Source organism: Adiantum capillus-veneris, chromosome 1 (assembly GCF_014529385.1).
Source record: "Adiantum capillus-veneris isolate H3 chromosome 1, ASM1452938v2, whole genome shotgun sequence".
Taxonomy (NCBI): domain Eukaryota; kingdom Viridiplantae; phylum Streptophyta; class Polypodiopsida; order Polypodiales; family Pteridaceae; genus Adiantum; species Adiantum capillus-veneris.
In genome coordinates, this window is record NC_140931.1 from 96,791,788 (window position 1) to 96,810,184 (window position 18,397).

Consider the following 18,397-nt stretch of genomic DNA (forward strand, 5'->3'; position numbering starts at 1 on the left):
GTGCAAGTCTTGACCCCGTTCGGCCTCCTGACGCCACTAGATGCCATCTGACGCACCTGCTTACCTCATGTCGTCGGCTCGCGGATAGCTTCCTTGAGAAGTTTTACGCACTACCAACTCCTCATTATTATAGAAAAAACACACTGGTACTAGTAATAGTGAAAATCGATGCACTATGTACATGTTGTCCTACCTGCACACATGTGGGCCCCACGTAACCACCTGGCTCTGGAAAATGGGCAATTCTTTATTTGATGCACTATGCATGTGTATGTACATATGCGCAATCCCTTGCTTCAAAAAACTCCTGACACCGTTTGTAGTTCGTACTCCCAGTTCTCATTTAAGAACACTCCATCTAGGATTGAGGTGTTAGTGGTGTCCTTTGAGCTAGATGCAATGTTGCTTTCTAGGGGTTGACCCTTAGTGGTCGCTAATTCAAGAGCACTTGATTGCTCTCTTAACAAGGATATTGACATAGAGGCTTTTGATTTTAACTCTCTTCGTTGCTCTACCTTGTGTAAGCTCTCTACTTCCTTTTTCCTAGCCGCAATGATATATCGCTCAACCTCTTGCACTTCGGCAAGGCTTCTACCATTGGGTAATATGACCTCGGAGGGGAATATCTCTGAAGAGTCAGGAGGTGCAGTGAATGAAGTATTCAGGTGCACATTCTCTAAGGGCATAGGGTCTACGTTGGTCATGAATGGAGAATTTACTTCCCCACCCCCCTCATTTTCATCATTAGCTCCATGTTCGGAGCGAGTGGCTCTACTAAAGGTTTCCTTCAAGCGGCTAATCACGCTCGGCCCGGACCGCGAGTCCATGGCATGCATGTCTTGACTTGAGCTATCGGGATTAGGCATTGGGAAACCCTCCATGACGTCGTAGTCAGAGGAAGAGTCACTAGCCGCTATGTTCGGGTCTTGGTTTGTACTACCTTGGGTCCCCACCGAGGGCCCGGAACGTAAGGTAAGTGGATAATGAGAACTTGCGTAAGTCTAAATTCTCTCTAGTTGCTCCGTCTCTAGCACACGACCGGAGCGCAGATGCATGTGCCTTTGGCACCCTACAAACATCGATGAATAACCTCGAAGGTTAACCTCTTACTTTTTTAGGCGTCCGTTTTCACTGGTTTTTTAATAATGTTTTATAATGTTTTTTAATGATTGGTTTTTTGCTTAACTATGTGTAGCTCAAAACGAGCGTATCACTCAAAGGGTCGCGGTGTGCTTTACAGCACAACGTTCGGTCACCTGAAGCTCTGTTGGTCCTCAAAAAAGTCAATTTTTAGCTACGTGTGTACTTTGCAGTACACAAAACTAACAACCTTAATACTAAGACCTTATCACAGAGAAAACACAGTAACCTTTCAAAACTTCATTAACAAAGAAATACACAGTAGCAACACAAAATCCTTTTTCTCAACACACACACCTTCCTTCCCTACCTTTTCTACAATTGAAATTGCACCACAAAAGAAGCACAGAGTGCCATTCAAGCTTAGTGTATTGCACTCCCCGAAAACGGCGCCAAAAATGTGCGCGTATGTCGTACGTGTCAATGCAAGGAACTTGCCGATACACTGTGTGCGAGCCACAAATGGCTCCAAGCATGAAACTAGCTTAAACTAGTAAGCTCAAAGATGGTGATGGTGTGTCACTCACCGCTCTACACTTGCTGTGATGGAGGATTCCTCACCGTGAAGAAGAAGGAGCTGCCGCTGCGCCGCGCTCAACTGCTTCGCCGCCATCATGCCATCGCAATGCTCGATCGCACACACACACACACACACACTCTCTCTCTCTCTCACGCATACACACGCAAGGAGATGAAGAAGAAGAAGATGGAGATGGAGCAAGAGGACTCTTCAATTGCATAAATGAGAGAATGAGTGAATTTTAGGTTTAGTTGACTTTTATATGAGCTCGTCCCATTCACACTTGGGCGTCCATGCTTAGTCAACTAATCCCTTGAATATTCCAGTTAGAGTGAGCCTCTCATCGGCGATCACTCTTAATCTTTTCCTATTGGACCGACAAGCCCGATACCTGACTCTGCCAAATAAATAATACAGCGTCCATCGTAGGTGATAGGAATGTGCGTGAGGGTTAACAACGTCCATGGTAGCCAAAATTTTTGACTCCACTCAAATCGTTCGAATAATTTTTTAGGAAAGGGTTTTGGTACATAATTGGCATTATTAATTTCTCAATCCAAGTTGAAATATTCCCATTGTGAACTACTATTCTATGAAGCTCCACACATCTAAATAGGTGTGTCCTTGCTCAACCACAATGGTAATTTAGTCTTGACCAATGTTTTTGGAATCAAGCTCTTGGATTGGTGCTTTTAGAACATCCTTGTACAAGTGATCTTTTAGGTTTACACACGTAATAACCCAATGTATTTCAAGCAAAGATAATCATTTCCTTAGTTTTGGATCAATCGAATTTGTCTCATGAAAGTTCCATCCAAGATAATTTTATAGTTTAGTTTTTTTCCAAAATCTACAAAAACAAATGTGTTTTGGTAGTCAACCCTGCATGAATAGGCTATCACATTCTCCAACAATCACATGGGTCATTCAATGCGCCCCTCTACCAATTGAAGTTTCAGTTTTGTTTGCCTAATTGCAAGTCTTCTCTAGGCTTCCTAGACTGCTTTTATAGCTATAGCAATGCTTGCCCCATTGCCTAGTACCAGAGTGAAGCTTGAGAGAGAAAGAGAGCGAGCATGAGAGATCGAGATAGAGAGGGGTCATCTCCTAGTGAAAGAGAAAGCTAGAGAAGGCAATGGCTTTTGGTGATTGCAGAGCCTTGGAAGATTATCATTAGCACAAGAGCAGTGAGCATGAGAGCGAGCTTTGGCGAATAAGCCCGGACATCACATGGCATCGGCCCATTTTTTGACACTCTCCTTGGCATCAGAGCAACAAGAGGCGACCTCAACATTGGTTTTGACACCAATTTTGGCGGTTTTCTCGGTGTCTTGGCGTTTTCCTCTACGGTTTTGCGTTGACGGCTCGGTGCATTGGTTTCAACACCATTCATGCAGCTATGTGACTAGCACACTTCCGCTCGTCGATGAAAGCTGACATCGATCAATCTCTCTGCAGTTTTGGCGCTTTCACATTGCGGCAGAAGATGACATCGACTTCGACGTTCTCCAATTTTTTGGCTTTGACAGCACATACCGACATTTTCGGCTCCGACGGCCCATTCCAGAGCAGGTTTTTCCTTGAGCGCACACAGCTCTTGGCAATTTTTTCCGGTCGACGTGTTTACCGATCGATGAGGTAGTAGTTTCTAGTTTTCCAACAATTTTGCTCACAGGTTGCAGTGCAGCTTGTGTGGATCACTAGAGAGCAGTTTTTGCATGGTCTTGTGCAGTTTCATGCTATGTATGCATTATGCGGATACAATTTGAGCTAGCTATAGCTCGCAGGTAGCAAGTTCATAGGTTTACAAGTGTTTTTGGACAGGTACATGTCCATAGAGCCACTCGGTCAGGACTTAGGAGCGAGCTATTTTGCCAGGGTTTTGGCAGTGCTATGTATGCCATTTTGTGGATTTTGCTACTGAGACGCTGAATGTCTATTTTATGTAATTTGGTGAGACTTTTTTAAGTTTTTGCTCAATATTCAGGGGAAACTCTGCCGGATTTTTCCCAAATTCTTGCCATGGTTTATGTGTATCTGCAGTTTGCTCTCTGATGGTTTAGTGGTCGAGCTAGACTCCCACTTTGATAGTGATCGAGTGTTTACTCTCACTTTGACCGATTTTGACAGGTTTCGTCAGTTAGGACACGGTTTGGTGTTCTTGTACCCATTCTCACAAGAGTGAGGATTACGTATGCTTGTGTGGCTACAGACTTTGCTAGTCACAGGTTTCACAAGTTTTTTAAGATATTTGCAGGTAGTTTCTCTTGTGGGATGTGTTTTGAGCTGGTTTGCTCTCTCTATATACAACCCCAATATATTTTTAAAGGCATGTTAAACAGTGGTAGCAATAATTAACTACAGCTGACCAACAACACCAAGAGGCTACTAGCAAGCACCACCAGGCAGTCAAAGAAGAGAAGCACTATGCAAAAATCTGAATATTACAAGAAGCTAGGAAGCTCATTCAACAATAATCAGTGAGAGCATCTGTAAAAGATAGTCTTCACAATGATTAATTGGTGCAATTTTCATAGCCTGTGTGCATAATAGTAGAGATCTAGGTGATGGCAACCCACCTGGTTTCTATAGAAATATTCTTGGTTTGTGTATGGGGCATGCATAGAATTTGAAGCTTTTCTAGGAAAATAACAAAGGAGCAGGGGTCCAAGCTTGCCTTTTGCTTCAAGCACTTTTGTGCTTTCTATGACACAGATCTCATCTCACTGCATGAACTAAGTACATGGTAGGGAGGTTTTGATCCCACATGGGGTTGAGTGTTGTTAGGGTCCAAGTGTAGGCTTGAGAGGAGGTGCGAACATCCTTAGTACAGGAAGTGAAGTCTGCTGAAAACAACAAAGGTGGCACAAATAGTCTAGGGGCGGGCAAAAAAAGCCGTGCTGGGACGGATGAGTCCTCCAAGGGCAAGGGGATGGCGAGCTACAAGCCTATAGGCTACAACTTGCAGACAACAACAATGACTAGGGCCCACACACACGCAAACACAAACACACATAGTGATGTCAAGACTGATGAGCCACTGTCGTTGCGCGTTTTTTTTTAAAATTTTGTCTTCACAAGTTGTTCATATAAAATTTATTCGACAATTATTTAAACCAATCGTGTTTAATGAAAGGTTTTGTCCAAAATCCCGAAATATTTATCTTTTAGCCAAGATATGTAAGGGAGCACACACTACCTCGATGAGTACGATAACAACGATGGTAAGACCTTCCCCAATGTGAAGCCCCATGTTTTTTTGTATCTCAATCTCATGAGGTTAACGGGTAAACCTAAACCTAAGGTTAGGTAGAGTAAACCAAAAACTCTAGGGTTCGCGTGTAAACCAAAAACCCCTTGTGTTGGTAGCTCGTTAGTAGCACCAGGTTATGGGAAAACCTAAAACCTTTGGTTGTGAGAAAACCTAAAACTCACGATTGACAAGTATACCAAAAACTCGTTCTGTCATGAGAGTGAAGAACTTAGTTCAAGGGGGCGTATGATGCCCGTATGATGATGATAACGATGCCAAGTTTGGCTGAACGGGGTGATTATTAGGGTCAGTCCAAACTTGGGTGGCCAAGGGTAAGTGAACATATTGTAAACCTTATAAAGATCTTATCTCATAGGACATTTATGATATTTTGTTGCCTCTTTTCACTGGTGGAAGTTTGAATGCAAATTTAAATGAGGCAAATGTACAGTCTATGGGGGTTTCTAAAAATGTTACAGATCAGTCTATTACTGATGCAAATGTACATGATGTACTTGATGAGGAAAGGGTTGAGCATGAGTAGGCTAGAGGTATGCCAAAATGGTTGGTGCATAATTTGCATGATAGTAAATTGGATGCACCTTTGTCTAGTCGTACTCATTTAGGTCATCTTATGCATCAAATTGTTATGCTTTGGTTGTGTCTAGCTTTTGTGATGTTGAGGAACCTCTGTCTTTTGATGAAGCACATAATTCAAAAAAGTGGATGACTACCATGCAATATGAATATGATGCACTTATAGAAAATGACACATGGACTTTATGTGATTTGCCTCCTAGCAAAAAGACCATTGTTACAAAGTGGGTTTACTAGTTGAAACGCAAGCCGGATGGTGAGATTGATTGCTACAAGGCTCGACTTGTTGTAAAGGGTTATGCACAACAAAAAGGCATAGATTATGAAGAGACTTTTGCTCCCACTTGTGTATGACTACTGTGCGTTTTCTATGTGCATAAACAACTCATTTTGGTTGGGATGTACATCAATTAGACATTTTTACTGCTTTCTTGAATGGCGACATATTTGAGGAAGTTTATGTAACACAGCCTCGTGATTTTGTCAAGAAAGGACACAAGGATAAAGTGTGCAAATGTAAGAAAGCTTTGTATGGGTTGAAGCAATCTCCTCGTGCTTTGTATGAGAAAGCTGATACTCATTTGGTCAAACAAGGTTTTCATAACAGTCCAATAGAAAACACATTGTATGCAAAGCGTGAGGGTGATGTACTTCTCATTGTCATTGTCTATGTGGATGATTTGATGGTCACTGGATCAAATGAGAGACATATAAACAACCACATTATGTGAGCGAATGTTACTTTCACATAAGGGGATCCACACGTCAAACACAGCTACAAATATTATGGTCAGTATCAAGCGAACCAGAGCATCAAATATAGTAATGAAGCCCCTATTTGCTTGGCACTGACCTTGCAAATTTGAGCTGTAGAAAAGAATAAAAGATCTAAAAATAGCACAATGGAAACACAACTGCAAGGAAGATGGTCAATACCAAGTGAATTAGAGCCTAAAACACAGTTCTACCGCCCCTATTCGCTTGGTACTGACCTTTCAAATTTGAACTACAGAAAAGAATGATAGGATACCTGAGCACTGTGTAGAGATAGATTTGCGTCGACAAATCGAGACAGAACACAACAAGTGGGCGAGAGTACTTGTCCTTTTACTGTTTGCACACTACGCAAAAGGCTCAGCTGTGATGAAGGTAGAGTTAAAATGCAAGCCGAGAGTAGGCTGACGTCGAGAAGGCAGGGTTACCTACCTCTAAACTTTGGACCGTGCGCCTCCTTAATGAGCATCATTTCTATTTTCATGACATTTGGTGGACCGTACTGCATGAGAATATGAGTCCGTTTATTGTGTTTACACTAGGTCTCCTTGTATGATGGCCAACCCACGTGTCCTTTTGGAGTTAGGGATCGGCATCACCATCTCCAAATAGGAGAAATAGATCGGCCTTGCCTTTTTTTGTGATCTTGCTCTCAGCCACCTCTCTCGATCTTGCTCTCAGCAACCTCCAAAGCTTTGAGTCTGTTACTGCCAAGTTGCCATCGCCCCTGTCTTCTCCTTTTTGCGATCTTGCTCTCAGCCACCTCTTGCGATCGCGCTCTCAACGACCTCCACACCTCGGTGCCATTGGATATTGCAGAGACATGTTCTCTCTCTCTTTCTCTCTCTCTCTCTCTCTCTCTCTCTCTCTCTCTCTCTCTCTCTCCCCTCTGCTAGCTCTCCTCTTCCTGTGTGTTTCACATCTGTGCGCACCTTCATCATGGGGTTAGGGCACAAGGGGAGAGTAGTCGTTAAGGTCGGAGCACGGTAATAATGGGTTGAGATTCTCCACGCATAGTTGATAGGTTCAAAGCATACTGGAATACTGACCCCTTGTCTGACCGTGCAAGGCTATGGTTGCTCATTTAATTCTCTATTTGTGCATCGTGAGTGAGTGGGCTTAGATAGGCTATGGGCGCACGAGGCTTCATTATCAGTTATTGATAACCAAGCCAACTATTCTTAGACAGAGCATTAAATGAATAACTAAGCGAAGAGTATACTATGAATAACTAAGGATTCTTCAGGCCCTTCTTCGCTTGTTTCTAACCCTCTGTACCGAATGGACGTAGAGATATCACAAATTGTACTCATATATTCTCATGGGTCAGAACCAAGCAAAGAAGGGCCTGAAGAATCCTTCAAGCCCTCTCCTTGCTTGGTTTTGATCCCAAATATGCATGGATAGTACCAAGATGATCACCCTAGTCAGAACCAAGCGAATATGGCCCCCGGTGGATTCTTTACGCCCTTACTTGCTTGGTTCTAACTATTGCCACGTCCTCGACTCTACTAAACAAGCGGGTCGAAACCAAGTGAGTAAATAACTTTAGAGTATTAAATGAATAACTAAGCCTCTTGCATGGTTCTAACCAGGCCTCTCAACGCACTAGTCAGAACCTGACAAATATGGGCCTCAATAATTTCACAAGGGACTCCTTCGCTTGGTTTTAACCCTCTGTGCCAAATGGACGTGGAGATACTATGAATTGTACTGATTCTGTTAGGTCAGAACCAAGCGAAGACGGGCCCGAAGAATCCTTCAAGCCCTCTATTCACTTGGTTCTAACCCCAAATGGGAGTGGGTACAACATGAATAGTACCGAGATGATCACGTTGGTCACGCTCATTATATAATAGTAGCTTTGTCTTGCTGTTTCTTTTTGACATGCGGAACATAGTACTAGAGACGGACGATGTAGGGGAGGATACATGTGAAGAAAAAATGTTCACGTTCTTATATAGCGCCCGTGTTCATGATCTTGCACTAGAGCTATCACTAATTTTAATACAGAGTTTTGTATCCAACGGATTATTGATTGCTTAATGAGGTACCTACAAACGCATTTGAAACAATACAAAGCAGTCATTTGTGATATCTCCCTATCAATTGATGGCAAGCGATTTGTGCATCCAAAAGATCTTGATCCTGAGAAGAGTGCTGCAAGAAGGTTGAATCGATGTCTAGAAAAGTGCCCCTCCAATGCATTGCTTGTCAAAGAAAGATGTCCTAAGCACTCTAAAAGGTGTCGCTCAGTGGAATTCAACCATGGTTTGTTGTTACTTGTACTTGTTGGATGGATGGTGAGTTAGTGACTTCCCTGTCGTCAAATTTTGGTAGTTGCCCATTGTCACAAGAGGAAGAGGTAGGAGACGTGGAGTTACATTTTGACCCAGAAGAAGAGCGGGTAGAGGTATTGAAGGAGACATTTGATGCAGGCTTAACTCTTGCTTCTCTTGCGAATGCAACACTTGGAAGCAAGCAAGAAAGGCCGAATGAGGAAGGGTCTTTGCCTCTAAATTGCGCTCCTAGTTTTGCTATGGCCGACGGGGTGCACTACATTCTCCTCACGAATATTATGCATGAGATGAATATATGGGAGGACTACTGCTTAGCTGCAATTGCAAATTTTTTATGAGACATACATGGAATTTCTGGAGGATGGAGTGGACAAACATTTACTTACTGACACATCTATGCACGACACACACTTCACTTCAGGGGGTCAACTGATCAAAGATATATTCAACGAAGCAAAGTCTGGAGAAGCCAATTCACCAATAGAGGAGCAATTCTAATCGACCACAAGACATCTGGGCTTAGAAAACATGGGTATCCCCATGGCACCCCTGGTCCAGATGGCGAATACCACTCAATTCACTTGTGGGAAAGGTCCATGCTGGAAATGGACGAGAATCAGATGGTAACTTCTTTAGCAGCATGTAGATGGTTTTGCCCATGTCCTAATATGAAATATCGAGATAAATTTGATTATTGACAGGTGCTTGTGTATGATGATAGTTTCCTTAGAAGAGTAGGAGGCTCAAGGCAAGGACTCTAGAGTGCAAGGCAAGGATATGGTGTTGTCTTAGTACATCGGGCTTTTTAACCACAAAAAGGTTTGTAGAAACAATTCAAGTACTTGACACTATTGTACCCAAAATCAATAATAAGCCATGAATGTTTTGATATTGTTTTGTAGATCATAATATACCACAAGGAATACTCTGAGGATAATGCAAAGCTCCCTTTGTTTGTAATGAAAGTTATTACAAGATTGTCTGGTGGGTATCCCGTGCCATTGAATGTAGAAAGGATAATCCTGATAGAGAAACAAGTTGCCCTACATTTTTGGCATCGGGTATGGATGCCAAGCACTTAGGGCCCCCTATTTCATGTTGTACACAGCTCATGCCCTGGCGACAGGAGTCAAAGACTTGGAGAACCTGGATCCATACAAAAAAAGGCTATTTTTTAGGGATGGAAGACGCTTGATGCCCGCGGGGATGCTGCCATCAACAGAGGAAAGAGTTCGACTAAGGGGCATGCGTGTCGAGGAGGTACATAGTGAGGAAGAAGGGGGTCCAGAGAAGATAATAAAAATGACGGGATCAGGCCCATCTTCTCCCACTTTGGACTCGTGACTGGCGCCACCTCACATGGCGCTCCCCTGCATTTGAGTTGCCCTAAGCCCTTTGCTTCCTCTCTTTGTGCATGAGTTGTAAAGAAATTGTAATTTTTGAACTCTTAAGAATCTCTGTCTTCCTTGCTCTATGTATACGTCGTCTATAAGTCCATTGGTGTAACTCTAATAGGCTATTGGATCTATCTTTGCCTCCACCATGTCTAGTGTGCTTAAAGTAACCTATTCTTGCCATGTAGTGCATCCTTTCCATGCCTTGTGTGGACCATATTGACAATGAGCAGTATGTTTTGACAAAATAAGGACCATGATTGAACAATATGTGCTCCATTGGAATAAAACAAATGAGTAGAGTAGGGATTTATGGAGCATATGTGGTTTGCATATGGAACATGGTAACTCACCATGTAATGAGTGATATGTTCCCCCCCCACCCTGCCAAGTATGCCTTCTTCCAATCCAGCAAGGCTGCTTGAAATGATGTCAACTTACTTCCGTCCCATGAATGCTTCTCAACGTAGTGGAAGATTTTATCGAGTGATTTCCACACGTTTGCCTTGTGATTTTGGATTGCCCCGCCTTCAACATTGTCTTTAACCACTCTATGTAACTGTTTCCATTTGTTGAACAAGATTCTCTTCTCCTCTCTATCAGAATCTTTGAGGCTAAACCCACGAAACCTTATGACCTTCACGCCGCCTATCGACGCTTTCCTTGGCACCTTGTAACAACCTTCATCTTAGGGTCCTCTTCGATTTTGACATTGCCTCCATGCAAACCAATGTCTGAGAGCACTTCCTCTAAGGCTTTAATGACTCTTTTTGACTCACTCACCGGCTTTAACATCCATGCAAAACATATGTACAAATAAACCACCTTTTCAATTATTCTACAGATTGCATGGAGTGTACAAATGTGAACTCTACACAAAGGAATGTCAAGCATTGGCCAAAAAGATGCATATTGAAGATGTCTGTTGGGTACTCTACTCCATTGCACACTCTCAAGAGATTGTGCATCGGCCATGCAGTATAAACATGGATTTGCCCACAGATGCAGCGTGTGTTATGTTGTACATGCACCTAACAGTCTTTAAGTCACCTGCCATGTGCCATTCGACTTTGTAGTCACCAAATCCTTCCATTGAAAGCACACCTTCGTTTCTTTGGTCACTAATGATAGAAGGATTTCAAAATTTTCTTTATCGACTTGTATGTAAAAAAAGGAACATAAAACCAAGAACCATACATAAAATATTTTTGTTATTATAGATTGAAACAAGCGTACCTCAAATGAACCTAGCGTCATAATAATATTTTTGGACTACACACTAAAATATCGTGGGTCCTCTTTGGTTATTGATGGATCCAAAGCTCTATTCATGAGGGTAATGGTGACTCTCTCTAGCTTCCCGTTCTTTAGGACCCTGCACTCGTCGAGCTTCAAAGCTGAGAATCCCATTGCACTCTTCTTGACTCATATCAAAGAAGTGAAGTGCATACTTTTGCAATGCTTCAAGATCAACAAAGAGGTTGTTATGATTGTTATATTGTACCTCTCTTCCCCCCTTGTCTATGAATGTTGCTTCAATATGGAATGGTGATCCAAGTTTCTCAAACACCTCATCGTTTACGTGTCGATGTGCAGCCTTTACATGTGATGGCTTTGGAAGCATGATCCTCTCTGTAATTTATTTTAAGTCTTTTTAGCTAATGTTTTGAAGAGAGCCCTGTATCCCATCTGTGAGATGCCACTCTCATCAAGTATTGCTTGCACTTCCATTTGCTTCAACTGACTCTCCTTCATGAAGGAGGTAAGAAGCCTCCCTTTCAATTTATCAAATTTCTTCAGAGTTATCATCTCTTCAACTACATGTTTTGGAACTAGACGACTGTAATGCACACCGACATTGGAACCTACTCCGTTCGAGTTTGGATGTAGCAAAGTCCTGCAAAGAAAGCACCATGCATGATCAATAATAAGAAAGTGTAAAACATATATATGATATAAAAGCAGAACCAAACTTCGAGTTACCTTAAAGCTCATATTTGTTTTTTCAGGCCGCCACTACCAATCTTCATATTCTCTATGTTACATAGATCTCGTTTTCTTTTCCGACTCCCAAGCACGGTGTCTCACAAGCAAGCTTGTGATCTTCTTCTCAAGGCTTTGGATTGTCACTCTGTTTGATGAAATATTTTGAGGCATGCTTCATTAAGTTTCTTCAGCTGCATGTTCTCCATCGCTAGGAGGTTTATTTACTTTTTCGCATTCAATCCTCGCATTTCCAAATGTTCAATGTGTATCCAAGTAGCCCATCCTTGCCATCGCCTTTGGAATGTAAAAGGTTAGTGATATTAGCAAAGAGAGGTGGCACATTTGTTGTAGGATCCTTTGGGTAAATGGACCCATCGGTCCACAAATCCAAATGATGTTCCTTGTTTGTCCTTCTAAGTTCTTTCTCCCGTTGGGATAAAAAAGACTCCTTCTACGTTTCTCTAATGGTGTATACGCTTGCAATAAATCAATGTGAAGATGATGTGTGTTCTTTATTTGGGTAAGTGTTGAAGATGAAGGGGCTAGGAATTTCAAGTTCAAATTGATGTTTTCATCAAGAAAAGAAGTGTTGTCCATTCCTATGACTAACGGAACATCTCAAGTTTTGGCAACGAAGGCATGGAAGCTCGCGTTTGAAATCACTGTAGTCCCATGTTTAGAGTTGAGAGAGTTCCTGTAGCTTATGTTTTTGGAGGGACCACTAATCATTAGTCATATAATGGTTATTTCGATTCCTGACAAGAGAAAGAAGGCGGCTACCAAACAATGAATGTCATTTTGGTTGTTTGTTGGTGCAAAAAAAGTGTCACCTAAAATATACTATCTAACAGTTTCATTTCTCTCTCTAAGATGATGTGGAACTTCTTACAAGGTCCAAAAGTGACTCCAAAGTTCTCCTAATGCGAGGGGCCAAAAGCTTGTCGTGCACATCAAGCCCTTTCCACTGTCACCTTTTGAGCATATTTAGTGTTGTCCATCATAGTCTTAGCCATAATGGCCCAAGCTTGGTCTTGCTTAGCGAGTGTAACCACAAACTTGGCACACTAGGCCTCTGCATGGGTGCTAGGCTTAAGAGCCCCGAGATCGCCTTGCTCCACATATATTGCAATTGTCTCCCACTTAGCCCATTGCCAAGGTGTCCAGTCCTTAGTGTTGTTCTTCCATAGGAATCTCTTTGTTTACAATGATAGGAAGACCCATTTACAATTTAAAAGGAAGATATATTCTTTAAAAACTTTCATTTTCAACCCAAGAGGACACATGTCCACCATCGACAACCTCTTCATCAATGGCTGAAAAATTGCACCATTTCTCCACCACCCCCCTATGGCCTACTTTCGGCCAAAAACAACAATGGCAAAAAAATTGCACCATTTCTCCACCACCACCCTATGGCCTACTTCAGGCACACCTACTGTGGTGGGGGCATCTTTGAAAAATAAAATGTATAGAATTGAATCACGGCACAATCATTTGGATTGATGACATCATTTGACAAGGATTTTGTAAAATACTTTGGCACATCACATGTGACAATCATTTGGATTGATTGCTGATGTAGTGTGATTCATTGAATGTGGCATCTCCTCTTGCCCGGGAGGTCACTTAATAAAAATGTAAACCTATCACGTGAGTTCAACAGAAGGGTATTTAAAGTTCTTGAAACTTACAGAAATATATATACAGAAGGGCATTATTTTTTCAAATTTGAAAAAAACTTACAGATTTTAAAAGAAAAGGGAACATTATATTCTCAACAAAATTCACAGATAAGGTGTTTTACAAACATGTTTTGAACGATCAAATCAAATCTCACTACTTTTGAGGGGATGCTTCTAAGCTATTTCATCTTCCCAAGTGACATGACCTCAGTCGGACAAGCTATGATGTAAATCTTCTCTCTCTATGCTATTGATTGGTAACCTGGTGAATAGCATGATAGCGCGGACAACGCGAGCATGCTCTAAGACCTGTATCCATATGATCATACTCGTACGTCCTACATCCCTTGGCAAGTTTATTTATAGCGCATGATAATCAAAGCGCTCCATGTCTTGTAATCGCCAGGTGGGACACAACTCTTATAAAGCCCATGACAGCCGAAAGAGATCACAAATAATTAGGAAGGGTGGAAGAAACAAATTGGCAAATATTGGATACGAAATCCGTCATGTTTGTAGGCCTATACAAAAACCCACAATTTTGACGCAGCCTAGGAGCTGGAATCGAGAGTACCATCACCACTCAATAAAACCAGTAGAGTCAAACAATTCAAATCGGGTGCGCGGAAGAAAAAGGGGGAATTCTCAAACCCACTGAACGTCGCGCCCCTCTCTCTCTCTCTCTCTCTCTCTCTCTCTCACACACACTCACACACACACACCTGGAACATGGCGCACGTCTTCAAAGCCATAGCCGACGGATGGGCAGAGGCGAGAAGCGCCTCCCAGGAGCCTCTCACAGGAGAGGGCGATGCCGGCTTCGGCATGCGCCTCTGTGTGGAGAAGGGGCCCCCGCCACCCAAAACCATCCGCGTCACTGTCAATTATGCGCCACCCGAGATGTATGAAACCCTAGTAGAGCAGACATGCCGTAAAGCCAAAAATGGTGAAGCACAAGCTGGGCCCCAGAAGCCATGGCTCGTGTACGTCTTCGAAGATGGCCTGCTCATCATCTACCATTTCGCCACTGCAACTTGGCATAAGGTGCGCTTCTCTGTGGCTGGAAAAAAATGCATCCGCAAAGCTTGGTGCATCGGCGCACCGCGCATACTGCTGGAGATAGTGCCCTCATACAAACATCCCTACGATCTTACCCTGGCTCTCTGGAATCCTGTTTCGCAGGCCGTCACCAACCTTCCCCCCTTTCATAACATCCGCAACCCTGCGGCATTCTTTGTCGGAAAAGACAAGATTATCGCCGCGGGGACCGACATGCGGGGCATCTACACATGGATTGAGCTATACACAAGTAGTGGAAAGAACTGGAGAGTGATTGGCTCGCTGCCTCGGCCGTATTGTATCAGGCTGGAGCACATCACAGAATATAAGGGCACATACTATGCCCTCATCATATATCCGGCTCATCACATGCTGGAGATCCGGCCTGACGGCCTTCAGGTGCTAAGCATATGCCAGACCCCCAAGGTATGGAGGCCAATCCTGGTAGTCTGCATGGGGAGCCTGTACATGGTGGGCCTCAATTTTGACGACGACAATGTGCGCATTTGGAAGCTGTGCGATGAGAGCCAGCTGTGGGAGCTTATCGCGGAGTCGGTGAGCCCGGTGAGTGAAGTTGAGCGCGAAGTATTCTCTGTCATCAGTGTCGGGAACACGTTAGTCTTCTGCACGTCTGGCCATAGGATGTTTTTCTACGATTTATCGAAGTCCACTTGGGGCTTTTTGCCGGTGTGCCCCAAGGACACAAGGCATGCCATCAAGTGGTTTCCCGAGGCCAACGATGCCTTTGACTAGCGTCCTCTTTTTACAAGCGATGGTGTATAGTGGGCATTACTCTTCAGGGATCTACCCTCTGCATGTATGTAAGTGTGCATGTAGATTACTGTCATTACATTGAGCCAGCAAAGGATAGCATGTAGTGGAAGTGGGTATTGTACATTGTGAGCTATGCAATCAATGGATTCAACAAACAACACATCCACCCAAGAAGCATAGCTTGTTTGGTTGGTGAAGCCTTCGTGATGTAACCCCAAGGTTGAGGGTTCAAGGCTTATGGGCTGTGTTTTCTTGGGTGTACTTGCACCCCATTGGGGAGGTTGTTACCACAGTGTGGTCCCTTGCCGGGACGTTGTGTGTATATCAAGTTTGGTTGTAATTACACATATGTATAAGGTTCTCCCCGTTGCCTTCCCTGCACTCATGATAGGAAAAAAACCAACAACAACACTTTCCAAGCAGGCTATCATACAAATGGGATTGCATCTCATTGATGAATCCTAGCCCTCAAGCTCCAAAAGATGTGCTTTGTACATTGAATCTAGATTTCAAGGGATCTCTATAGTGTGAAATTGGATTCTTCTTTTTCATATCGCCGGAGTTGTCCAATTAATGCCTACATGTCGTAACGATGCCTCAAACAAGTAGAGAAGTGGGCTTTTAAAGGTGGAAGATTCTTGAGCTTTACATCAATTGGGATAGTCTAAGTGGGACTTGAACCCCCAATCTTGAGGATGCATGGTGTGTGTGAGTGGGGCATGTTTCCTCGCTAAAAAACTTGATAAAAAAAACAATGCATTGTGAAACAAGCAACGGGATTGCCCAAAAGTTAAACATTTTTTCTTAGATACATTATCGACAGTTTACGATATGAGTAAAAGATTGATGTAATTGGAGAAGTTATGGCCATGGGTGCTTTTCAAACCTGTGTATGGCATTGGAAAATGAGCAAATTATCGAACAAAATTTCTTTAGAAGATATAGCCAGGAAGGTTAGGGCTAGCAAAATGCAGAGATTATCTCGAACACAACACATGCACCCACACTATTTAAATTACCCTACTTCTCATGCTCTTAAGACCTTAGGTGGCTAAAAAACTCTTGGGAGTAATTGTTGACAGTAAGCTCAATGAAGGTTGTTGATAAGTGCCACATGCCGGATTACGGCTGTTGATTAGCGCCACATGCCAATATCGAACAATAAAATTTCCCCATTTGTATTGCCCCTCTTAAGGCCACACACTCGACAGAGAACAGATCCATTGTGACATTTTTCACCTTTGTTGAAAATGTGAAGCAAATATATAAAAACTCGTTTCTTTTGCACAATTGATTGCATTAAAAGAATTGACACATTAGTGATAGATTGAGGTGCATTTCTTAGTGCCTTTGGAGACATTTTTTCTTATGTATGCCTTCCTAAATATGTATGCATCATTTTAAATGAGAAAAATATGGGTAAACTCCTATGAAAACCATTAAAATGAATCAAAACGTTTGTCCCTTTTGTTGCGAGCTTTTGTGGCGATCGCCGGTGCATCTAATGTGTGTGTTTTCATTTTGCGCTCTCTCTCTCTCTCTCTCTCTCTCTCTCTCTCTCTCATATTTCTTCTCATCAGAGTGAAGCAACAAGATCATGTAGGATGGGGCAACTTGCTAGGACTGGGTGTAGTTCAATGCAACTCATCATCAAGGCTCCACCCCCAATGACAGCTTCATTAGAGTCCCTCACTAATGTGCCCTTGCCATTGTTGATTGTCTCCATAATTGGAAGAGTTTAGTGCACAAACATGCATCACACTTGCCCATTGGAAATAATCTAGCAATAAAGTGAGATAGGGAAATGGTTTCTTCGGCAAAAATGTTTCCGCAAGGAAATGAGTGGGATGCATTCCCGCTTTGAGGGATCTTTGAGAGACATTGTTCCCCCAAGCGATCACTCGTCAAAAAACCGTTATATCATGTGCGTTCAAGAGATTAATAATAATATCCAATATCTATGTTATATTTACATTGTGTGCCTAAATCCCCACCTTATTTTAATGTATACATAAAAGTATACATTTTTACATAGAAAAAATCCTCTCCAGTTAACTCACGTGACCTAATACACATTTTGAAAAGTGACCGCCCTACCAAGTGCAAATGTAGGATTGGCAAGTGGGAGACGTTGTTTCCCTATGGGGAAACCTCGTTTTTTAATTGGGAAACATTCTTTCACGTATGTAGGTGGGAGATTTCTCTCTTAAGGGAGATATATTTCCTCATGGGATAACACAATTTCACTTGTGGGATTGAAGAGGCATAAAATCTTCTTTTCCTAGTTGCGAGAATATATGTGGGAAATTTCACTCTCTTAAGGGAAATGTCTTCCCCAATGTTCAGGAAAAGTGTGTCAGCTTACAATCGTGCCGCTTTGAAACTCAAAATGTTTGAATGAATGGAAGAGGAATTTGGGGAAACCCCCCCCCCCCCCCCCCCCCCCCCCCCTTTTATTTAAAGCATAATAGTGTAAAATTAGCTCAAATTCTCAAAATTTTCTCTTGGAAAATCTACATCGTTGATCTTTAGTAGAATCTTTCCTTTATCTTTGAGCAAAATAAATCTATAAGTAGTTTAATCAATTCCCCTCGTTCTCTTTTATGTTTCTCCGACTTAAGTGACCAATTTAAGAGGGAAAATACTTATAGAAGGTTTAAAATTATTTTTTAAGACAAATATTATTTTCATTGTGGAGGATTTTGTGGAAGTATGTCTACTTTATCATTTTCTTCAATTTACCTCTTTGTTAAGCCATCCATACACGCACCACAAGAAGTTTTGGATAAATTCTCACAATAATTCCCACATTGTGACTTACCTCAACATCATGAGCTTCTGTGAGGGAGGCACCGTATACTAGCTAAGTACGATTGGGAGCAGGGTATCGCTGGCCCGGTGGGGGGGTTGGTGGTCCC

General features: G+C 42.5%; 1 protein-coding gene across 1 annotated transcript; it reads left to right on the plus strand.

The window, feature by feature from the left end:
- The first annotated feature begins 14,304 nt into the window (after positions 1-14,304).
- Positions 14,305-16,728, plus strand: LOC147465229 (uncharacterized). Its single transcript, XM_086511363.1, has one exon. The coding sequence runs from the start codon at positions 14,376-14,378 to the stop codon at positions 15,456-15,458; it is 1,083 nt and encodes a 360-aa protein (XP_086367489.1). The 5' UTR covers positions 14,305-14,375; the 3' UTR covers positions 15,459-16,728.
- The last annotated feature ends 1,669 nt before the right edge of the window (positions 16,729-18,397 follow it).